At 36.5% G+C, this 21985-nt stretch overlaps 1 protein-coding gene across 3 annotated transcripts; it reads left to right on the top strand.

The window, feature by feature from the left end:
• The first annotated feature begins 1228 nt into the window (after nucleotides 1–1228).
• LOC114278493 (serine hydroxymethyltransferase 3, chloroplastic) lies at nucleotides 1229–21615 on the top strand. Of its 3 annotated transcripts, none has more exons than XM_082891864.1 (14): nucleotides 1264–1411; nucleotides 1573–1745; nucleotides 10855–11076; nucleotides 11863–12093; nucleotides 13005–13200; nucleotides 13298–13472; nucleotides 13573–13690; nucleotides 13793–13905; nucleotides 14059–14181; nucleotides 14383–14487; nucleotides 14684–14770; nucleotides 14855–14962; nucleotides 20727–20799; nucleotides 21165–21615. In XM_082891864.1, the coding sequence occupies exons 4-14, from the start codon at nucleotides 11904–11906 to the stop codon at nucleotides 21437–21439; spliced, it is 1563 nt and encodes a 520-aa protein (XP_082747990.1). In that variant the 5' UTR covers nucleotides 1264–1411; nucleotides 1573–1745; nucleotides 10855–11076; nucleotides 11863–11903; the 3' UTR covers nucleotides 21440–21615. The 3 variants fall into 3 exon arrangements, with proteins under 3 accessions (XP_028076357.2, XP_082747990.1, XP_082747989.1); XM_082891863.1 differs by having other exon boundaries at nucleotides 10835–11076; XM_028220556.2 differs by lacking the exon at nucleotides 10855–11076 and having other exon boundaries at nucleotides 1229–1411.
• The last annotated feature ends 370 nt before the right edge of the window (nucleotides 21616–21985 follow it).

Raw genomic sequence — 21985 nt, 5'->3', positions numbered from 1 at the left:
TGTCGCTCGAGCGACAAGACACAGAAAACTCTCGCTCGAGCCAAGAAGTTCTCGCTTGAGCCAAAAACTCAGAAGTGCGCTCGAGCGAAAGAATGCTCGCTCGAGCTAACAACTCAAACCCTCAGGTCTGCAACCAGAAGCACGCTCGAGCGATAGACTTCTCGCTCGAGCGAAGAACAAACCAGACCGCTCGAGCGAAGAAAGCTCGCTCGAGCCAAGAAATGCAGTTCTCAGGTTCAGAACCAGATGCAATCGCTCGCTCGAGCGAAGCCACTCTGGCTCGATCCACCAGACACGAACTCAACTCTCGCTCGAGCGACCAACTCCTCGCTCGAGCGAAGGTCCAAAAATCTGGGCAGCAGCACTAGGCTCTCAAACACAACCAACCTGTAACAAACCTGCCCAACACATCCTATAACTCAATATACAAAGTAAAAAGGATGCAAACAAGATAATAAACAACTACCAACATCCACGGACACATGTCCGGATCACTGTACAACAAGGGTAAACCTGGGATCGCTATAAAAACTATCCTACATTTTCTACATAAATGACAATATACTAATAACTATATTATATTTTTCATTATGCAAAATATTTGTGACATAGGAAATGAGATATATCGATCGCAATATTAAGTTACAATATCATTCCATTTTCTTAAAAAAACTATTCTACATTTTCTATATAAATGATAATATACTAATAATTATATTATATTTTTCATTATGCAAAATATTCGTGACATAGAAAATAAGACTCAATAACTTTTGATGTACAAAAATATATTGTATATCGATATTAATACATTTTTACACCAATAATATACAAATAATATGTAATAGTGGGTTTAATGAATTTGTATTATGAGATAAATTATTAAACAAAATTGTATAATTATACAATTAATTTCATACATTCAATTATATTACAGAGACGGGATATGAAAAATTGAAGTGAAATGTTGATAAAAAAAATTATTTAAAATTTTATTTTAAAAATAAAATAAATTTTCATTTAATCTAGCAAGAAAAAAATTAAAATATTAAAAACAGAATTAAAATTTATATTACTTAATAAATAATTAAAAAACAATAAAATAATTTATTGAGCATTTATTATTATCCATGATATTTCAATCAAACTTTCCGAACATCTAATTCCATAAAATAAAAAAATAAAAATAGAAAATAAAATAAAAAATACAATCCTGTCCAATAGTTCAGAAATATATATCCAAACAAACAGAAGGCCTCGGATACATGCCAACAAAACTACACCTCTTTTTCCTTGTGTTCCTTGCCCAATTTTATTTTCGTTAAACCCATGACCTAGATCCTCTTTCACTCTGGACATTGCTCTCTCTGTCGCTTTCTCGCTCGCCATGATCGTCTGAAGAACTCCAGCGGTTTGAATCTCTCTCTCTCTCTCTCTCTCTCAGGTTGCTTATTGCGATTTTATCGACTGAGAGGGAAAAGAGGATAATTGAATCTCAGGAGATCGCCGACTCTCATCTATGGTTTTTTCTGTCGATTTCACTAATCTTCAATAATTTTCTGCGAAATGCAGGTCCCATCGATTCCAGTCTTTTAGGGTTTTGGTTGGAGTTCTTTGCAAATCGCTCGGTTGAAGATTGTACGGGTTTTCTGCAACTTGTGCTGTTTATTTTTGTTGCTCGATTTGGTTTCACATTTCTTTCCATACGAACTTCGAGGAGTATTTTCGGCTCGCAAACAAATCAGGTAATACTTCTGTTCTTTACTGAAAGCTCTCTGCTACTTTTTTTTTTTCTGTTCTTCTTCTTCTTCTGGTTTTGTTTCTTTTGTTGATGTTCACACCGTTTCTACATTCGTTTACTATTGATGGATAATATTCGTTTACCCCTAAACTATCGCCTAATATTTTGTAATACAAAAGTTACGGGATCCTAAATTATTCTCATATTCCAACACTCCCCCTCAAGCTAAAAAAAACAACAACGCCCAATTAGTATAAATTAATGTGTGTTTGGGAGGAAAAAGATTGGGAACATACCAAACCTTTGGCATAGTGTACAAAATGGTTGTCCGTGAACCCATAACCTCAAGATTATTAAGCTAAGGTTTTACCATTGAACCGATCACCCCTCAAGCTGATTCAAAGATATTCGCTAAACCCATATGGATGTCTGCAACAAGGTTGGACCAATGGATTTGGTGAACATATTAGCTAACTGCTCAGATGAATAGACTTAGATGTTGAATATAAGATGTATGTAATTAGACAACCTCATGTATTGAATGGCATTGACACATATATACACATACGTACATATATATATAAGAGGCCTTTTGATTGTATTTAAATATTGTCTTTTCTTTATCATTTATGATCATTTCTCGTGGGTCGAATTCTGTAAATTCGAAGTGTGACAACATTTGTGGTGTTGATTAACCCTAAGGGATTGGCCTGGTGGCTATGAAGCATGGACACGCCAGATTTCATGCCATGGCAGTGTCTGACACGGGGACACGCCGGGGACACGGGGACACGTACGGGTCCCTTTAATTTAATTATTTTTTTTTGCGGGGACACGGCGGAGACACGGCGGGGACACGCGTGTCCACCAAATCTGGACACGCGTGTCCAAATCTGGACATAAAGAGCAAAAGAGAAGGGTAGAAGAAGAGTAAAGGTCAAGATACAAACCTGGTCTTCGATCTAGTCGAGTCGCCTGTCAACCTCCATTCAGTCGACCACCGTAAGTCACTCTCTCTCTCTCTCTCGCCTGTCGACCTCCACCCATGACCTTGACCTCGACCTCGACCTCGACTCGACTCGACTCGACTCGCCTCGCCTGTCGACCACCATCCGTGAGTCTCTCTCTCTCCTCCCTGTCTCTCGCTCTCTCTCTCTCTCGTTCTCGCATCGATCGCGTCTCTCGCGATCGCGATCGCATCTCTCACTCTCTCTGCTCGATCTGATCTGATTCATATATACTATATATATATATAATATATATATTTATTAGGTTTAATTCATATATAATATACATATATATATTTATTAGGTTTAATATTAATTTATTTATTTGGTATAATATATATATATATATATGTTTATTTATTTAATATTATTAAAAATATATATTAGGTATAATATATATAATATATATATTTATTTAATATTAATAAAAAGGCATATCTTATATCTTATATAATATGTATATATATAAGATATAATATATACTTATACATATCAATCACAAAAAAATAGTAGAAAAAATAAATAAATTAATTAATAGAATCATATTTATTTAAAAATATAATAATTAAATAAAATAATTAACTTGTATTAAAATAAAAATATTTATATAAAAAAAAATTGCTGTGTCCCCAGCCGTGTCCGTGTCCCAATTTTTTTAAAAATGCTGTGTCCCGTGTCCGTGTCCGTGTCCGTATGCGTGTCCGCATCTCTCACTCTCTCTGCTCGATCTGATCTGATTCATATATACTATATATATATATAATATATATATTTATTAGGTTTAATTCATATATAATATACATATATATATTTATTAGGTTTAATATTAATTTATTTATTTGGTATAATATATATATATATATATGTTTATTTATTTAATATTATTAAAAATATATATTAGGTATAATATATATAATATATATATTTATTTAATATTAATAAAAAGGCATATCTTATATCTTATATAATATGTATATATATAAGATATAATATATACTTATACATATCAATCACAAAAAAATAGTAGAAAAAATAAATAAATTAATTAATAGAATCATATTTATTTAAAAATATAATAATTAAATAAAATAATTAACTTGTATTAAAATAAAAATATTTATATAAAAAAAAATTGCTGTGTCCCCAGCCGTGTCCGTGTCCCAATTTTTTTAAAAATGCCGTGTCCCGTGTCCGTGTCCGTGTCCGTATGCGTGTCCGTATCCGTGTCCGTGCTTCATAGCCTGGTGGCAAGGTCTGGGTCTTGGGGGTGTACTCCCTCCAAAGTTCAGGGATTAAAATCTCTTATGTGCTAAAAACTCTTTGGGGCTATCGGATTGGGGAAAACACTTGAATTAACCATGGTGCACTTGCAGACAAGGCTTGTGCATCGTGGGGATTAGTCGAGTTTTGATCCGAATATCCCAATGCCAATAAATAAAAAAAATATATATATATATATATCATAATTAACATTACAATGAGTCATAACTTACACCACAATAAGTCGTAATCAAATACCAAAAAATTCATAATTGGGGCATATGGGGGTTGTATATCATAGAATTTCCCATATTAGTTTTTTGATCGGCAAAGTAAAAATTTCATTAAAATATGAAATTAAAGGTACAAGAAAAAAAGATGTATTGAGAGAGATTCAAGAAGTGCAAACTCTCCTCCTACTGCAACTCACATCATTCTTACAACCAATCCCTCAAACTCACTTTTTTTATTTATTTATTTTTAAATAAGAGGGAGAGGGGGAGGGGGAGGGGGGAGATCTAAACTACAAGCCAAACACTTGAACCCCACACCTGACAACATCCATGCCGCACTAAAACATTTCCCAAGCTTGCATACATCTCTAACAACTCTGCACGCCTGTCTCCCACGCTTGTTCATTCCCAATCAAAGCACTAATCCACGACACCAAACCGTGCCACACGCGTACACTGCAAGAGAAGACCACGCGCCTCTCATTTTCCAACTGCTGAAGCTCCATCTTCGCCCCTCGTATCACTTCTAGCGCTACACAACCACCATCTGCAGTCCACTTACACGCTCCAACCAACTCCCAAAACAACACCTAATCATCCCAAAACAACTTCATTCACCCCAAACAACTCCATTCAATCTGGCCACCGTGCACCATTCACCCACCCAATCCAACTAACACCTACAGGGAACTCGTACCAACACCCAACCTGAGACCACCTCTGCAACAACCAACACCTAAGAGAGCACCCAAACAACACCCACCTGCCGAACACCCACCGCGAGCACCTAACACCGAACACCCTACTACTTAATTGCCGAACAAGCCGTCACCAAACACCCTGCTCCATCGTGAATCAATCCTGCTTCTCCTATAGCACCCAAACACTAGCAAAACTAGTGTCCCACATTGATTTGAAACCGCCTTTGAAGACGATGTCTCCCTTTCCTTCATTACCGCTTCTATATCGACCATCCATCGAACCCCCATAGCTAAAGAAAATGCCCATACTCGAGCACCAGACACCACCAAATGGAGACCCAACATGCTTTGAGACCATCGGAAATGATAGATCTGATACCACCCAAGTAACACCCAACCGAAAACCCCGAAGAACACCCATAAATGAGCATCAACCACTAAAATTAAAAAACTAAAACAATAACCTAAGCAAACTAGAGATTAGATCTAAAAAGGAGAGGGTGGAAAACTGTGGGGGGGTTCAAGTTTATTAAGAGGAAAAGCACTCACAGGCAAAAGAGGTAGCTAGGCCAACCGACCGCCATGGCCATTGGCGGCGACCGGCACCGGCTGGCCAGTGGTGAGGCCCGAGGTGGACGTTTTTTAGAGAGAGGATGAAAAGTGCAATCCCATATTAGTTTTGGTTATGAATTTTTGTATTATTTGATTATAAAAGAAAGTAACTTTAATTAAAAGATTTGGTGATATTTTCTTGTGAATCAAAGTAATTTTGGTTATAACATTTTTGTGATGCTTTACTTTCCTTTCTTTATTCATGTGTATTTATCGATTTTTTGATTAACTCACATGAGTTAATTGAAATATAAGCATATACCCTTAGATCTCCCTTCATCGCCTTAATTGAAATATAAGACGATGATTCTTGAATTGTTCAATTTCGGACAATTTGGGAATGCATAATCTATATCGTTGTTAGTGGCTCACCGCTTTTTATTGTTCTCTCCGAAGAAGATTTTGTGTAGCAGATCCTCTTGTTCTCCAGGTGCATACATGATGTGGTGTATTGCTAGCGATACACCATATTTATGTCGTGTACTTGGAGAACTATGTGGATATGTTGTCAGAATTTCCTTAGGGTTGGACAAAGTGGAATGAGTTGTTTCTGCGATATAGATTGTGTTTTTTTTAAGTTGGATGGATAGGTATCACTATGCATGAGCATTTAGGAATTATTTAGAGTTGTTGTGATGGTTAATTAATATGTATATTAATGTGTACAAAAGATATATTTGAGAGAAGTAGAGAGAATGGATAAGAGTTGGATTGATTTGCCAAATAGGATGTCGAAGGAATACATGAATGGGATCAATCAATTTCTTGTGTTTGCATATACTGGTAGGGCTGGAGGTTTAATGATTAGTTGTTCGTGTAGGCCATAATGGATCTGAAGGCTGAGAACATGTCACGTCGTGAAGAAAAGTTGAGAATAAGTGTAACGATGCCATTTTAGTTTAAAGTTTTTCTATTCTAAAACGATGTCATTTTATGGTTAACGGTGTCTAACAACTAGTTTCTCTTCATTTTTCTCTTTTCTCTTGACCGACCTTGTCACGACCCCATCCACCCCAAACAAAGATAGGATAGTGACCTACCAGTAGCCATAGGCTACCAAAGGCCCAACTATGCAATTCTGTAGTATTCCTAAAGACAATTGGGGTAAAATCATTATAAATAGCAGGAAGTCTTTAAAATTCTTTAACTTGTTTAGTTTCACAACATCCATTCAGAGCAAGTTTGTAGATAGATGAAATGAACACAAAGTGTTGCTTTATTTATTATTACAACCTTAGCCACAATGGAGTATAACTTAAAATAAAGTTACTGTACATCTCAGTTGCCAAACTACCATTACATGAAGAGTCATCACAAAATGTTTCTCCTAACGAGAAGGCAAGACATGTAAGTCCTTCACGTCATATACACATACAAAGCTAGCACAATCTTTATTGACTTTTGTCACCTACATATATATATAGGGAGGAGGGGTGAACCAAAGCCCAATTAATAACATTTAATCAGAGGTGTAAAATAATAGATGTCAACATTTGTATGATAAAAAGCATAGTTGAACTGAGAGTTTAAATAGTTTGAGAAAAAAATAGTCATATACATTTTATTTCAAAACAATGATAATGAACATCTGAATCGGTACTAACAAATGGATAATCGGGTCGACTCTGGTTTTCAAGCCCACCCATGGGTGGCATTGGAGATCTTGAACAACTGCTACTAGTATATTTTTTGTCCCCTAATAGGTAGAACTAACTGAGGACGCCATGTATGTATTCACTTCAACATAATCATACGATATCTATTAGTTTGAGACATTTCAATACAATTTGGATCAAATAAGCTTTAATCATTCAAAATAGAAGTTCAAATTAATTTTGAAGAAATACTGCTCACCTCAAATCTTTCTAAGTGTTAGTCCCAAATATAATCAACCTACATCATATAATACAATGCATGTTGGTAGATAATCCATTTCAATAAAATTAAAGCAATTGAATTTCATTTTCTTAAATTAACTTGTTTAAGGTGTATTAAGATTCAGATGTTTAGGCCCCTCACTAATATCTCAAAACATTTTAGGGTTAACTTGTGTGTGATTTGGGGCTGAATTAAATAAGAAAAATAGGATTGAAACAATTTTAGTGTCATTTAAGTTGCACTGGCAGCATTGACACCTTTTAGTAAAACAACCATATCTCTTACTAGAAATCTCAAAATCAATTTACATTTGATACATTAGAAATTAGACTCGTTTATGTTTCCATTGATATAATCCATACAAATTATTTCTTTCCCTATTAATACAGATTTTCAATCAAAGTGGCCCAAAGTTGCTGCCTGTGCACTAATTTACAGCAAACATAAATTATTTTCAAATGGATATAACTCTTTCATACGAACTTGGATTTGGACAAAATTTGAGTCTAAATTGTAGCCCCGTAAGTCTAGTTTCTAATGGTAATAATTATACATCAAAATTCCATATATTTTAGGAGATATGATCAGAAGGGCACAGCCTGTAAGATTATACTTATCAAATAATTAAGGGTTTCCTAACTCAAAAGCTTAAATTCAATTAAAATAACTTTCTAAACCTAAGTTCTTCAATTCTTTCCAAAAAATCATATCCAAACAAAATCAACCTTTTAAAAAATAATGAATAGGGTAGAAACATGAATTTTACCTCAATTCAAGCTAAGAACAATTCTAAGTCAAGAATTCCCCCTTTCTTCCTCTTCTTGTCTTCTCTTTTTTCCTTGCTTTTCCAGCAGATTTTCTCTCTTCTTTTGTTTTTATTTAATTTATTTGAAGCAGAGACACTTGTCTTTACAATAGTTATATATATCTAATATAAAGTGGAGGTGGCAATACCTATTGAGGTGTGTGTGTGTGCTTGTCTCTACTAATTGCTCCACTGACTTAATTAATTTAGATTAACACTAATTAAGCTATGTTAGTACTAATTGATCATATTTAGGCCACTAATCACACGTAACTTAATCAATCATGTTTAAGATTAATTAATCTTGATTAATTGCACTAACCACACTTAATTACCACTAATCCCAATTAAGTTTTCACATAATATACGAAAATGTCTAATACATTAGATTAATACAATTAAGCACCTTGATTAAGGATTCAAGAGTACATGAGCATACTATGTTCAAAAAGGAAACTTTCTAGATTTCATACCCTTAAACTTCAATTTATTTCCTATCAAAGCATATTTCAAAGAACTTTAAAATATCAAAGGTACCAACTAATGCAACTCAAAGTACTTAAACATAGAACAAATCATGCATATGTCACGCAAGAACATTAGAGGTGTTACAGACCTCATCTGCTTCGTCTCTCTCAAAATTCTCTATTGAAGTAGAAGAAAACACAATACCTTCTCTGTCTAGCAGTGTTTCAAAATGCAGCCGTTACATAACGGTTGTGGGGGTAGGCACCACGGGTTACCTCTGCTTTTGCAGTGTGATTGAGATTCACAGGTGTGTCCGCCGTAACAGTACCGTAACGGCCGTAATGGTCCGTTACACACCGTTGCATAATGTTCTGAGCTGATTCTTTTAAAAAAAACAAAACAAAAAGTTGAAAAAATATATATTAAACAGATTTTGTACATAACTTTATGGTTGATTGGATGGTAGTCTACAAAACTCTTGAGTTCTTTTCAAATTGTTAACCCATAAATCACTTTGAAGTGACATTCTCCAGACCCATAATTTTCATATCAGATCCCAACCTTTAGAGCCTTTAAAAACTCTCCAATTGAGATTCAAATCTTTAGATCCATAGATTTTCAACCATCTTCAACTTAGTTTCTAATAATAAAAAAAAAGTGGTTCATGGGAAGAGGGAAGATGGCGGAGCGAGAGATAGAGAGAGGGAAGATGGCGGAGCGAGAGATAGAGAGAGGGAAGATGTACCTCTGTTGAAGATGATGTTGTCGATGAATCTTGCAGAGGGAAGATGATGTTGTCAATCTAATCTATTGTAAGAGTAAGACCCATCTTATACATGTTAATTTTTATTGGTTAATCTATTTTATTTTTATTTAATACATGTTTAGTCATGAAGATCCTAAGTTCAGTTTGTGCTTTGTTTGTTGTGATTAATTTTGATTATAGAAATTCTTTTACAGAAGGAAATTGCTTTGAGCATTCTTATACTGGTCATAATAAACTAGTCTATACCCTATAGACACTTTTTTTTTTTAATAAAAAAAAAAATAGCTGCTAGCCTATGAACTATTGCAAGAGCAAGAAGGATTTAGAGGTTACCAATTTGTCTTGGGAGAAGTATTAATTGTTTTGAATAGAAACTACTTATTATGACAAAAGATGCTTCCTTATTAGTTGTGATGTCTGAATTTGAATTTTATTTTTCTCCTATTAATTGTAAAAAAAAAAAAATTAAAGAAAGTCAAACTAATAAACAACACACAAAAAAGAGGAAAGATCATACAAATGAGAAATTGAAAATTTAATTGTAAAATGACTAGTGAGCACTTTTCACTGATTTTCAATTATTATTTTTATTTATCATTTATATGATATTCTCCAAAAAAAAAAAAAAAAAATTGAGAAAACCATAGGCCGAGCTCCTATCCAGGTTGAAGCTGGAAGTCCAATGAGAGCAACTCATGTTTGGTACGTCAGCAATTTTTGTAAATTAATAGTTTAAATCTTAGAAGCAATTACAAGACAATGGTAGTAGGAATGTAATTTTTGTTGTGATTTTTTAAAATAAAAAAAAATTATACCTCTCATGTGTTTATAATTATTTTTATTTTCTACACTAATTTTATAATTTTCTCCAGATTTTATCTACTACTACTACTTACAAATTCAATATTAATTTAATTTTATGTACAAAAAATGTTAATTGGAGATGCCCACCTCATATCCCCCTAGTCCCAATAACCAAACAAAATTTTGTTTTATCCCAAATGCAAAGCCTACGGTTAGGGTTTTAGCAGGACGCACTTCGCTTCACTGTTTCTGCAAATCAAATGTTCTCTCTCTCTCTCAAATCATACAACAAAAATAATCTTCTGATTTTGAAAGTGATTTTGATTTTCAAAAACGTTTTCTTTTCTTTTGGTTCTTCCTGATTAGCTTCTGATTTACCATTGTTTATGTTTGTTTTCTAAATTTTAGCACGAACCTCTTGTCAATTAGAATGATTGTAGCAATATTTTTTCTTTCTTGAATTGTTTCTTTATATTGATTGCTCACTCAATACAAGAACAAGGAAGGATTCAATTGTATATCTCCATCTAATTGCACAATAAAACAACTGGGTTTGTAGAATTTTTTTGTTCAAATCAGTACAATGCCCAAAAAGAGTTCTTCCAAGCCAACCACACCAAAGCCAGAAGACCCAGTTGTTGCGGAAGAGAGAAAAATCTCTTCCACCACTTAAAAAGCCCAGTAACGAGATTGATGAGATATTTGCTAGGAAGAAGAGGAAGCAAATGGCGCTCTTTTCAACAGCCAGGGTTTTGTACAAAACAGAGGAAAAATAATTACAATAAAATAATAATTCAAAGCGTAAGTCTCTCTCTCTGATTTCCAAAGCGTGCGCAAGTCTCTCTCTGATTTTCAAAGCATAGTCTCTCTCTGATTTCCAAAGCGTAAGTCTCTCTTTCTCTCATTGATTCTCTGTTTGGTTGCTGGGAAAACTAAAATAGAGAATAATTGCGAAAGAGGAACTGTGACCAAGCCATAGGCTCAAAGTAGAAATCTTTTCATTTTGATGAGTTTGTTTATATTTTTATTTTGGGTATTTTTTCTCAACCAATCAGAGCTTCAAATGCGCACTACAACTTGTCTTTTTATATTTCTCTCTTAGTAATTTGTTTCTGATTAGTTTTATTTCATCTTGCTAATTTTAATCGAATACTAAGATAAAAAGTAAGAAAAAAATTGGGAAAAGATATAATTGATATTTTGATTCTTTGGATGATTGGTTTTTATCATAGCTTCAATTGGGTATTCTGGAAATTGTAGATTATTTGAGTTTTCAGTGAGAATGGTTATCTAACAAAACGATCTAACATTTACAAATATAGCAAAAGAGAAAAAATATATAAAAAATATAAAACAATTTTTTTTTATTCATCCGGATATGGTAGATTATTATGCATTGATAAAGACATACAAGCTATGTAAACTGGTTTATGTACTGTAGATAGCGATTTGCATTATGTGGAAAAAATTAGCAAGTGAAACAAATTCTTTTGATATACAATTCAAGCACTTTCAGTTATTCCAATGCAGTTTTTAGCTTGTTTGCATAATTCTGGTAGTTAATTTTTTATATCTTTGAATGTGTAGGAAGCTTGTGAATTATCATAATAGAAGCCAGTACTGCTGTAATGGGTTCTATTCAACAGCCCATTTGGACAAAGGGATCAACTTTCTCTCTGAAAGGGTCTGGTTTCAATGGTTTCCCTCATCAGGTTAAACTCAATTTGGTTAAACGTTGTAGATCTTCTCAACTTGAAGGGAACTTGGTCACTGGGAAGTCACCCTCTTCTGTGTCTATCCCTGCAACTAAAATTGGAGGTGACCATGCTTTATCGTCAAGATCTTGTACTGTTTATTTTCTTTTGCATGTTAATGAACTTGTAGTATGGAAGTCTGGCTCAGATGTTTTTGCTGGGCTTGTTTTGATTGCATGCATGTGTGCACATGCACAAACATGTATGAATTAATCTTTGGCAATTCTCGGGAAATCTTTGTAATATGCCTGGATTTTGGATATTGAGTGATACTGGTTTTCCTTACCACATGCAGTCAATTGGTGTAGTCAGCTAGACTACCCTACTGCATCAGTTGTGTGATTCATGCTTCCAAAAGGTGATTCCACCATGATTGGAGAATTCTATTGAAAAAGGTTTTTTTCAACACACAACCCCGAACCATTCCCCTACAGATGTGGGGTGATGGAGGTTGGTTCTGTTGAAAAGGTGACATATTCTGAAAAACTTTGAAATGCTACTCTGTGCTTACTTATGCTCATCCTTTCCTGTCCCTGCACTTTACTATATCAATGATAGGATGGGATTCTCGAGGATGTCCATCCTTCAAAAATTTCCTTTGTTTACTGTCAGCAGTTCTTTTGGTTTTATTATGTAAACCTCTTTCATTTTAATCTTTGCTATACTAGGTTATTGTATCTTTTGAGAATCTAAGCAGCTGAGAAGCATATTCTTATCAATAGGAAGTTCTGCTGTTATATTTGACATGATCTTGTAGAAAACTGGGCTGTAACTTTGTTCAAATGTAATCATAGCAAAAGTGATTCTATTATGTCATTATTAAGTACAAAATCTCCATAGCAATAGAAAACTTTTGATATGTTGCATGGTTTACAATTACATGCATCAATTTTTACATTTACTGCAGTCTCTAGAACTCTAAGTTGCAGAACTTTCTCAGACTAACTATTGCATATTACAAATTATGTTATTTAGGTAACGGGAGCTGCTTTATAGACCATGGCCTTAGTGAAGCTGATCCTGAAGTTCGCACAATTATTGACAAAGAAAAGCAAAGGCAATTAAGAAGTTTGGAGCTTATTGCTTCAGAGAATTTCACGTCCCGGGCAGTGATGGAAGCAGTTGGTTCTTGTCTTACAAACAAGTACTCTGAAGGACTACCAGGCAAAAGGCAAGCTTTACCTATTGGAGGGGGAAAAAAATTGGTTGAGTGTTTATTACGTTTATTGTAACTCTCTGGGGTTAATGATTTGAATTTTGCGTCTCAGGTACTATGGTGGCAATGAGTACATTGATGAACTAGAAACTCTATGTCAAGAAAGGGCTTTGGCAGCATTTCACTTGGATGGAAAGAAGTGGGGTGTGAATGTTCAACCATTGTCTGGTTCTCCAGCTAATTTTGAGGTTTATACTGCACTTCTTAACCCACATGACCGTATAATGGTGAGTTGTATTTTTGCTTCATGTTGGCTTTGGTCATTAAATATCTTTGTCTTGGAATGTCTGGACCCTAATCAAAATTTTTACATATGAAATGACATAGGGTTTGGACTTACCTCATGGGGGACACTTGTCTCATGGTTTCATGACTCCTAAAAGACGGGTTTCAGGAACATCCATTTATTTTGAATCTATGCCTTATCGACTTGATGAATCTACAGGTACTGCATGCTACTGTTAAATTTGCTAAATATGGGACAGATAATTTATTGGTGTTCATTTGTCGTGAAGATGATTCTAAGTTTCTCTCAATTTTCAAACAGGCATTGTTGATTATGATATGCTTGAGAAAACAGCTACTCTTTTTCGGCCGAAACTTATTATTGCTGGTGCTAGTGCTTATCCTCGAGATTTTGACTATCCTCGTATGAGAAAGGTACCTTTTTTTTTTGACTTTGTCTTTTCTTGGTATGCCTATTATTATTATAATAATTTGGAAGTTTCTTTCTGAGTATGCATTTTCTTCTTTTTTTTTTTTTTTTTAGCCTCCCTTAATACTAAATTGATTACACTTTATATGCTTTCAAAGATTGCAGATGCTGTTGGTGCTTTTCTTATGATGGATATGGCTCACATAAGTGGACTTGTTGCTGCTTCTGTGGTTGCTGACCCTTTTGAGTACTGTGATGTTGTAACAACAACAACACACAAGGTATGGATTGAACATATGTAACTAATTACCTGGCTAGTGCCATCTTCATTAGTAACTATCAGAAAATTACTTCTCAATTTTATAATGGTCATGTGTGTAAAAGGAAAATCTCTGTACAAATATCAATATCTGTACCAAAAAATATGTATACTTCTGTAATTAAATCTACATACACAAGCTGATAAATAAATTTCTCTCCAGTCACTGAGAGGACCTAGAGGTGGCATGATCTTCTTCAAGAGGGAGACTGTTCATGGCGTTGATCTAGAATCTGCCATCAACAATGCTGTTTTCCCCGGGTTGCAGGTTAGTTCAATATTTTCCATCGTTTTGTCATCATGCATGTACATTAGGTTCAGATCTTTTAACTCTCCGTAACTACATATTTAGCTTCCTTTTTTCATCATATGCATGTTTAGCTTTACCTGTTCTGATTTTTATTTATTTATTTATAACCCAGCATAGAAAAAACTAAAATCAAAGGCAATGATTATCTTTACAGGGTGGTCCTCATAACCACACAATTGGGGGGCTTGCAGTCTGCCTGAACCATGCTCAATCCCCAGAGTTTAGGGCTTATCAGAATGAGGTATTGAATTTCTACTCTCACAATCAAAATATGATCTCAGTTTTATCTCAGCTTGTAACTTAGCATGGTCATTTCATGTTGTAGGTGGTTTCTAATTGTAGAGCTCTTGCAAGCCGCTTAATTGAATTGGGATACAAACTGGTTTCTGGAGGGAGTGATAACCACTTGGTTCTTGTGGATCTCAGACCATTAGTAAGTTTCAGTTATTTTCTTGATGCAATTTTCCCTTTGATAAAGCACAGGTTGCCACGGCATATATCTATGCTTGGTAGATCATTCGTATACAGTGCAAATATTATAAATGTGAGATTGATAGATTCTCATAGCAAGCCATTTTATAACATGATATGTCAAGTCAAAGCATATCATTCGGCATGAGCTAGTTGTTGACATATTATAATCACCGAAAGGCACTTAGCATATTATATTAGCCGAAAGTCTCTAGGATCTGTAATCATTTTTACGCACTCAGGGATTATCTTGTAATTGTCTTCTTTGTAAACCCTAAATCTTCATTTATAAATAAGGGGTGATATCTCATCATACCCTAAGCTGGTTACCCAAGCTTCATGGTATCAAAGCATCACCTCCAGGGCTAGGGTTCAAAGCATACCTAGTTGGATCATCTGCTGAATCGATCTTCTGCCATCATCATCATTCCGCTTCGTCTTCGTCTCTGCCATCATCATCATCCCGCAGTTCGTCACTCGTCTTCATCAATCGCAGTTCATCCCGCAGTTCGTCGCTCGTCTTCATCAATCGCAGTTCGTCGATCTTCATCGCAGTTCGTCGCTCGTCTCAGCCCTCGTCCTTGTCGTCCTCACCCTCGTCCTCGTCGTCCTCTGATCTAGGTACATATAATATATATATATATATATATATCCTGATATAGATATATAACTATAGTCTGATATATATATTTATATATAAATACATGTATATATAAATAACTCAACATAAAAAAAAAAAAAAAAAAAAAAAAAAAAAATCAAATAAAAAAAAATAATAATAATAAAATAAAATAAAATAAAAAAAAAAAAAACAAAAAACAAAAAAAAAACAAAAAAAAAAAAAACAAAACAAAAAAAAAAACAAAAAAAAAAAAAAAAAAAAATGGTTTCTTAATTTTGTACTTTGTATGTCTTTATAGTGATCATTGTGCCTGTTATCTCACTACCACCTTCCGGGTTTGTGATTTCCACTAATTTGTTGCGGGTTTGGTAGTATTGTATCCATGACAGATTCCACTAGTGTGTCCTCTTCGTCTCAAACACCAAAAAGTGAGAGTCTCATTCTACCTACTACCATGATTGAGAACCCCAATCCTAGTCTGAAAATCACCACCTCTCTATTTAATGGTCAGAACTACCTAGCATGGTCTCAAAGTTTGACTTTGTTTTTAAAGAGCAGAGGGAAGATGGGGTATGTTGATGGCAGGATACAGGCACCTAGTACCACTGACTCAAGTTATGACCAATGGGAGATTAACAACTCTTTGATTATGAGTTGGCTTATCCATTCGATGGTTCCAGAACTTGGTGAGGGCTACTTGTCTATGGAGACTGCCCAGGACATTTGGGAGGCTGTGGCTGTTACCTATTCCCGCAAAGGAAATTTTTCACAGGCATTTGAGTTGCGTCGCTCTATTGAGAGCACACTTCAGGGGGAGCAGACTGTTCTTCAGTACTTCACTTTCCTCACCAACGGCTGGAAACGCCTTGACCACCTGGAAGACTATAAGCCCGTTTGCCCTACTGATTCTATCGGGTACAAGAAGTTCATCGCACGGGAACGGGTCTTTAAATTTTTGGCTGGCCTAAATATGGAGTATGATCCAGTTAGGGGTCGAGTTCTGAGTATGGACACTCTTCCTTCACTGCAAGAGGCATTTGCCTATGTCCAAAATGAGGAGAGTCGTCGGTCTGCTATGATGTCCCCTGTCTCTACTGACCGTTCCGCATTACTGTCTACTCCTCAAGATAGCCTCAGCCTGCCTCCTCCGTCTGCTGCTAAGGAGTCTGTGTTCTGTGATTATTGCAAAAAGCCGCGGCATACTCGTGAGACATGTTGGAAGCTTCATGGGACTCCATCTGGGGGTCGAAATGATCGGTCGGGTTCTCGAGGAGGTCGGTCAGGCCACTCTCGAGGACGTGGTTCCTATTCCCGGGCTCATCAGTCGAGTGCCGTTGATACCCTTGATTCTAATTCCACTTCTGCTACCCAAGCTTCTGATACTGAGCTGGAGGATGCTTTGCGCCAATTGTTGGACCGCCGATCTTCTACTGCTCTCAGTACCGCTTCCTCGTCCTTTGCCCGCTCAGGTAACTTAGTCCCTTCTCCTTGTGCTTTCCTGTGTCATACATCTTTGCCTTGGATTATTGATTCTGGTGCCTCAGATCATATGTCTGGCTCCTCTGATCTTTTCTCTGCCTATAAGCCCTCTTCAGGTCAGGACAAAGTTAGAATTGCCGATGGAACTGTTTCTTCTATTTCTGGAAAAGGTTTAGTCCAAGTCACTCCTACCATGCATCTATCTTCTGTTCTCCATGTTCCCAAGTTTTCTGTTAATCTGTTATCCTTAAGTCGTCTTACCCAGGATTTGAATTGTTGTGTGACGTTTTTTCCTGATCATTGTCTTTTTCAGGACCTTGTCACGGGGAGGACGATTGGCAGTGGTAGTGCAGAAAATGGTCTCTACTTCCTAGATCAACCGGACAAACTTGCTTATTCTTCCACCCCGTCTTCTCCTACCCCCGCTGATGTATGGCTGTGGCATCGACGTCTTGGGCATCCCTCATTTCATTTACTTAAGCATTTATTTCCTTCTAGTTTCGCAAATCATCATGTGTCTGACTTTCTTTGTGAGTCTTGTCAACTTGGAAAACAACATCGAGCTTCTTTTGCTCCCAGTTTGAATAAAAGCTTAGTTCCTTTTTCATTAATACACTCTGATGTTTGGGGTCCCTCTCGTGTTCTGTCTGTGAAAGGTCATCGCTGGTTTGTTACATTTATTGATGATTTTTCTCGTACTACTTGGGTGTATCTCATGAAAGATAAGAGTGAAGTTTTCTCTGTGTTTCGCACTTTTCATAAGATGATTTGTACTCAGTTTGGGGCCACTATCAAAATATTTCGTTCTGATAATGGCGGGGAATACATAGATTCTGGGTTAGGACAATATTTCTCTACTCATGGCATTATCCATCAGACCTCTTGTACCAATACCCCTCAACAAAATGGGGTGGCCGAACGCAAGAATCGGCATCTTCTTGACATGGCTCGGTGCATGTGTTTTTTTATGAACGTGCCTCGACCCTATTGGGGCGACGCCGTTCTCACCGCTGCCTATCTTATTAATCGTCTCCCTACCCAGGTTTTGGACAAACAGGCTCCGCTTCACGTCCTCCTCGGTTCTCAGTCCTTGTTTTCTATTCCTCCCAAAATATTTGGTTGTGTCTGTTTTGTCCATAATCACTCTCCCTCTCGTGGTAAGTTGGACCCTCGCTCCCTCAAGTGTGTTTTCCTTGGTTATTCTCCTACTCAAAAGGGGTATAAATGTTACCACCCTTCTTCTCGTAAGTGGTTTGTGTCCATGGATGTCACTTTCTTTGAGTCCCAGTCCTATTTTTTGTCCTCTCCGGTGTCCCCGACCTCACTTCCGGGGGAGCCTTGGTATGAAGTGAGTCCTGTGCCTCCTATGGTAGAAGTGAGTCCTGTGCCTCCTATGATAGAACCAGTTGTTCTTGCACCACCTGGAACTATAGAACCCACACCACCTGGAACTATAGAACCCACTGTCACCAAGAATAAGGATGGACATGTTTATATCCGGGACATCGACAGAAAACAAGTTAACTGGATACACGGGACCGTTTCTGCTACTCCACTGTCATCTCCTGCTTCTGATGAGAGTCTAGGTAATTTTGAATCTCGTGAGTCCATTGATCTTGATGTTCCTATTGCCAAAAGAAAGGGTGTGAGATCTTGTACTCAACATCCTATCTCACAGTTTGTATCATACTCTCATTTGTCATCCTCATATAAAGCATTTGTGTCCAATATTTCCTCTGTTAGCATTCCTAACCATTTTCAGGATGCTCTTGCTATCTCTGAGTGGAAACTAGCCATGATTGAGGAAATGAAAGCACTTAGGAAGAATGGCACTTGGGAATTGACCGAGTTACCTACGGGCAAACGACCTGTGGGCTGTAAATGGGTATATACTGTGAAACACAAAGCAGATGGGTCTATTGAGCGTTACAAGGCAAGACTTGTGGCAAAAGGGTTCACTCAGACATATGGCATTGATTATCAGGAGACCTTCGCACCCGTGGCTAAAATGAATTCAGTCAGAGTACTTCTTTCTCTAGCAGCTAATCTAGATTGGCCGCTTTATCAGTTTGATGTCAAGAATGCTTTTCTCCATGGTGACCTCGAAGAAGAAGTATATATGGACATTCCTCCGGGTTTTGAGAATCATCAAACAGAAGGGAAAGTATGCAAACTTCGGAAGTCGTTATATGGTCTCAAACAGTCTCCAAGGGCTTGGTTTGAGAGATTCACTCAGGCTATGATTAAATTTGGCTTCAAACAAAGTCAGGCAGATCACACATTATTTGTGAAACATTCCTCATGCGGTAAGACTACAGCACTTATTGTTTATGTAGATGACATAGTTCTTACAGGCAATGATAGTGGGGAAATACCTCTGTTGAAGAAATATTTAGCCAAAGAGTTTGAAATCAAAGACTTGGGAAGCTTGAAGTATTTTCTGGGAATTGAAGTTGCTCGCTCTAAGGATGGGATATTTATCTCACAGAGAAAATATGTGCTTGACCTGTTGAAGGAAACTGGGATGCTTGGCTGCAAGGCATGTGCCACCCCACTGGAACCCAATCAGAAATTGGGGGATGATGAAGGAGGAGAAATTGTGGATAGGGGGAGCTATCAACGTTTAGTGGGTAAGCTCATTTACCTATCTCACTCACGTCCTGATATTGCTGTTGCTGTCAGTATAGTTAGTCAGTTTATGCATGCTCCTCATCAGATTCACTTTGAGGCTGTCATGAGAATCTTGAGGTATTTGAAGTCTGCTCCTGGTAAGGGTCTGTATTTTTCAAAGTATGATCATCTTCGTGTAGAAGCCTATACAGATGCTGACTGGGCTGGGTCAGTAACTGATAGGAGATCAACTTCAGGGTATTGCACATTTGTCGGCGGCAACCTAGTTACTTGGAGGAGTAAGAAACAGAATGTGGTTGCCAGGTCAAGTGCAGAAGCTGAGTTTAGAGCTATGGCACAAGGTGTGTGTGAACTTTTATGGATCAAATTATTGTTGAGTGATCTAGGTATTGCTCAGACGGACTCCATGCGGTTATACTGTGATAATAAGGCCGCCATCAACATTGCTCACAATCCCGTTCAACATGACAGGACAAAACATGTTGAGATTGATCGCCACTTCATTAAGGAGAAACTCACTAGTGGTACCATTTGTACTCCTTTTGTTCAGTCTGGTGAACAACTTGCTGACATTCTCACCAAGGGAATTGGGAATAAACCGTTTCATGACATATTAGGCAAGCTGGGCATGAAAGATATCTTCGCACCAGCTTGAGGGGGAGTGTTGACATATTATAATCACCGAAAGGCACTTAGCATATTATATTAGCCGAAAGTCTCTAGGATCTGTAATCATTTTTACGCACTCAGGGATTATCTTGTAATTGTCTTCTTTGTAAACCCTAAATCTTCATTTATAAATAAGGGGTGATATCTCATCATACCCTAAGCTGGTTACCCAAGCTTCACTAGTATCATTCAAGGTTTTAAAAAAATTCTGGGGATGTATTTATTTAGTGGTTGTGGTAGGTCCTTTTGTGTGTATCATTCTCTAATATTTGATATTCTAGATCTACTTGTTCTTTATTGATTGAGATTCCTTCCTTGAAAACAGGGTCTTGATGGGGCTCGGGTGGAAAAAGTTCTTGATATAGCATCCATCACCCTTAACAAGAATTCAGTACCTGGTGTGTCTTTAACTTTGTTTGGTTTGAACTCAAAAACTGTTTTATGACGTCTTTTTTTTTTTTGTTTCTATGTCTTTAGTGAACCTCATATTTTAGTCATCTAAAAAAAAAGAAAAAAAAAAAAGCTTTTTAGATGCACATAATCCAGACTTCTAGTTTATCTAAATATAAAACCAAAAAAAAAAAAATGAAAGAAAAAAAAATCACGAAACACAACCAAAAAACAAAGGAGTCAGAAAACAATTTTGAGTTCAAAACCGAACGGGGTTTTGCATCTGCATTAATGAATGAACTCTCTTATTGATTATCCTTTTCTTTTTTTTTTTGTTCCTCGTACTTAATCTGTTATATGTTGAACACCTTAGGTGATAAAAGCGCACTAGTGCCAGGCGGTATACGCATTGGATCACCTGCTATGACTACCAGAGGTTTCAAAGAGAAGGAATTCATAGTCACAGCAGATTTTATTCACGAGGGTGTACAGATAAGTCTGGAAGCGAAAAGGTCTGTTCCAGGTTCAAAGCTCCAAGATTTCATGAAGTTTGTCGGGTCTCCAAACTTCCCTTTAATGCATCGAGTGTCAGATCTGAGACGAAGAGTTGAGGAGTTGTCAACCCAATTCCCAATGCCTGGATTATGAGAGATGTTTGACTATGCTGCACAATGCTGGGCAGCACAATTTGTAAAGACTATCTAAACTGGGCAGCACTATGCTGCACAAATTTGGAATGTCAGGATAACAATGACAGTATTTTATTTTTATTTTTTTTGAACTCAATAACAATGATGGTATGCTATCTTATGAATGCTTGCTTACATTTGTTCCACTTTGTTCAGAAGGAATTGATCGTAGATATGATGTAAAAACAAATCTTGTTGAATCTTTGATCGGAGATTTTTCTAGGGAAAATACATTTCGGAGTTTGAAGAGAGAAGGATATGACATAGTTGGGGCTCTTAGTGCTCTCTCCTTGATTGGATTGAAAACCCTAATTAACTGTGGTTTTCCTATTGGTTCAGGTCATTTAGTACTTGTTTAGTCATGAAGATCTGAGTTCAGTTTGTGCTTTTTTTGTTGTGATTAATTTTGATTATAGAAATTCTTTTACAGAAGGATATTGCTTTGAGCATTCTTAGACTGACTGGTCATAATAAACTACTGCTAGCCTTTGAACTATTGCTAGAG

This window comes from Camellia sinensis, chromosome 10, assembly GCF_055761805.1.
Source record: "Camellia sinensis isolate YWXY chromosome 10, ASM5576180v1, whole genome shotgun sequence".
Taxonomy (NCBI): Eukaryota; Viridiplantae; Streptophyta; class Magnoliopsida; order Ericales; family Theaceae; genus Camellia; species Camellia sinensis.
The sequence above is the reverse complement of the archived record's forward strand: the minus strand, read 5'-3'. Positions and strand labels throughout refer to the sequence as shown.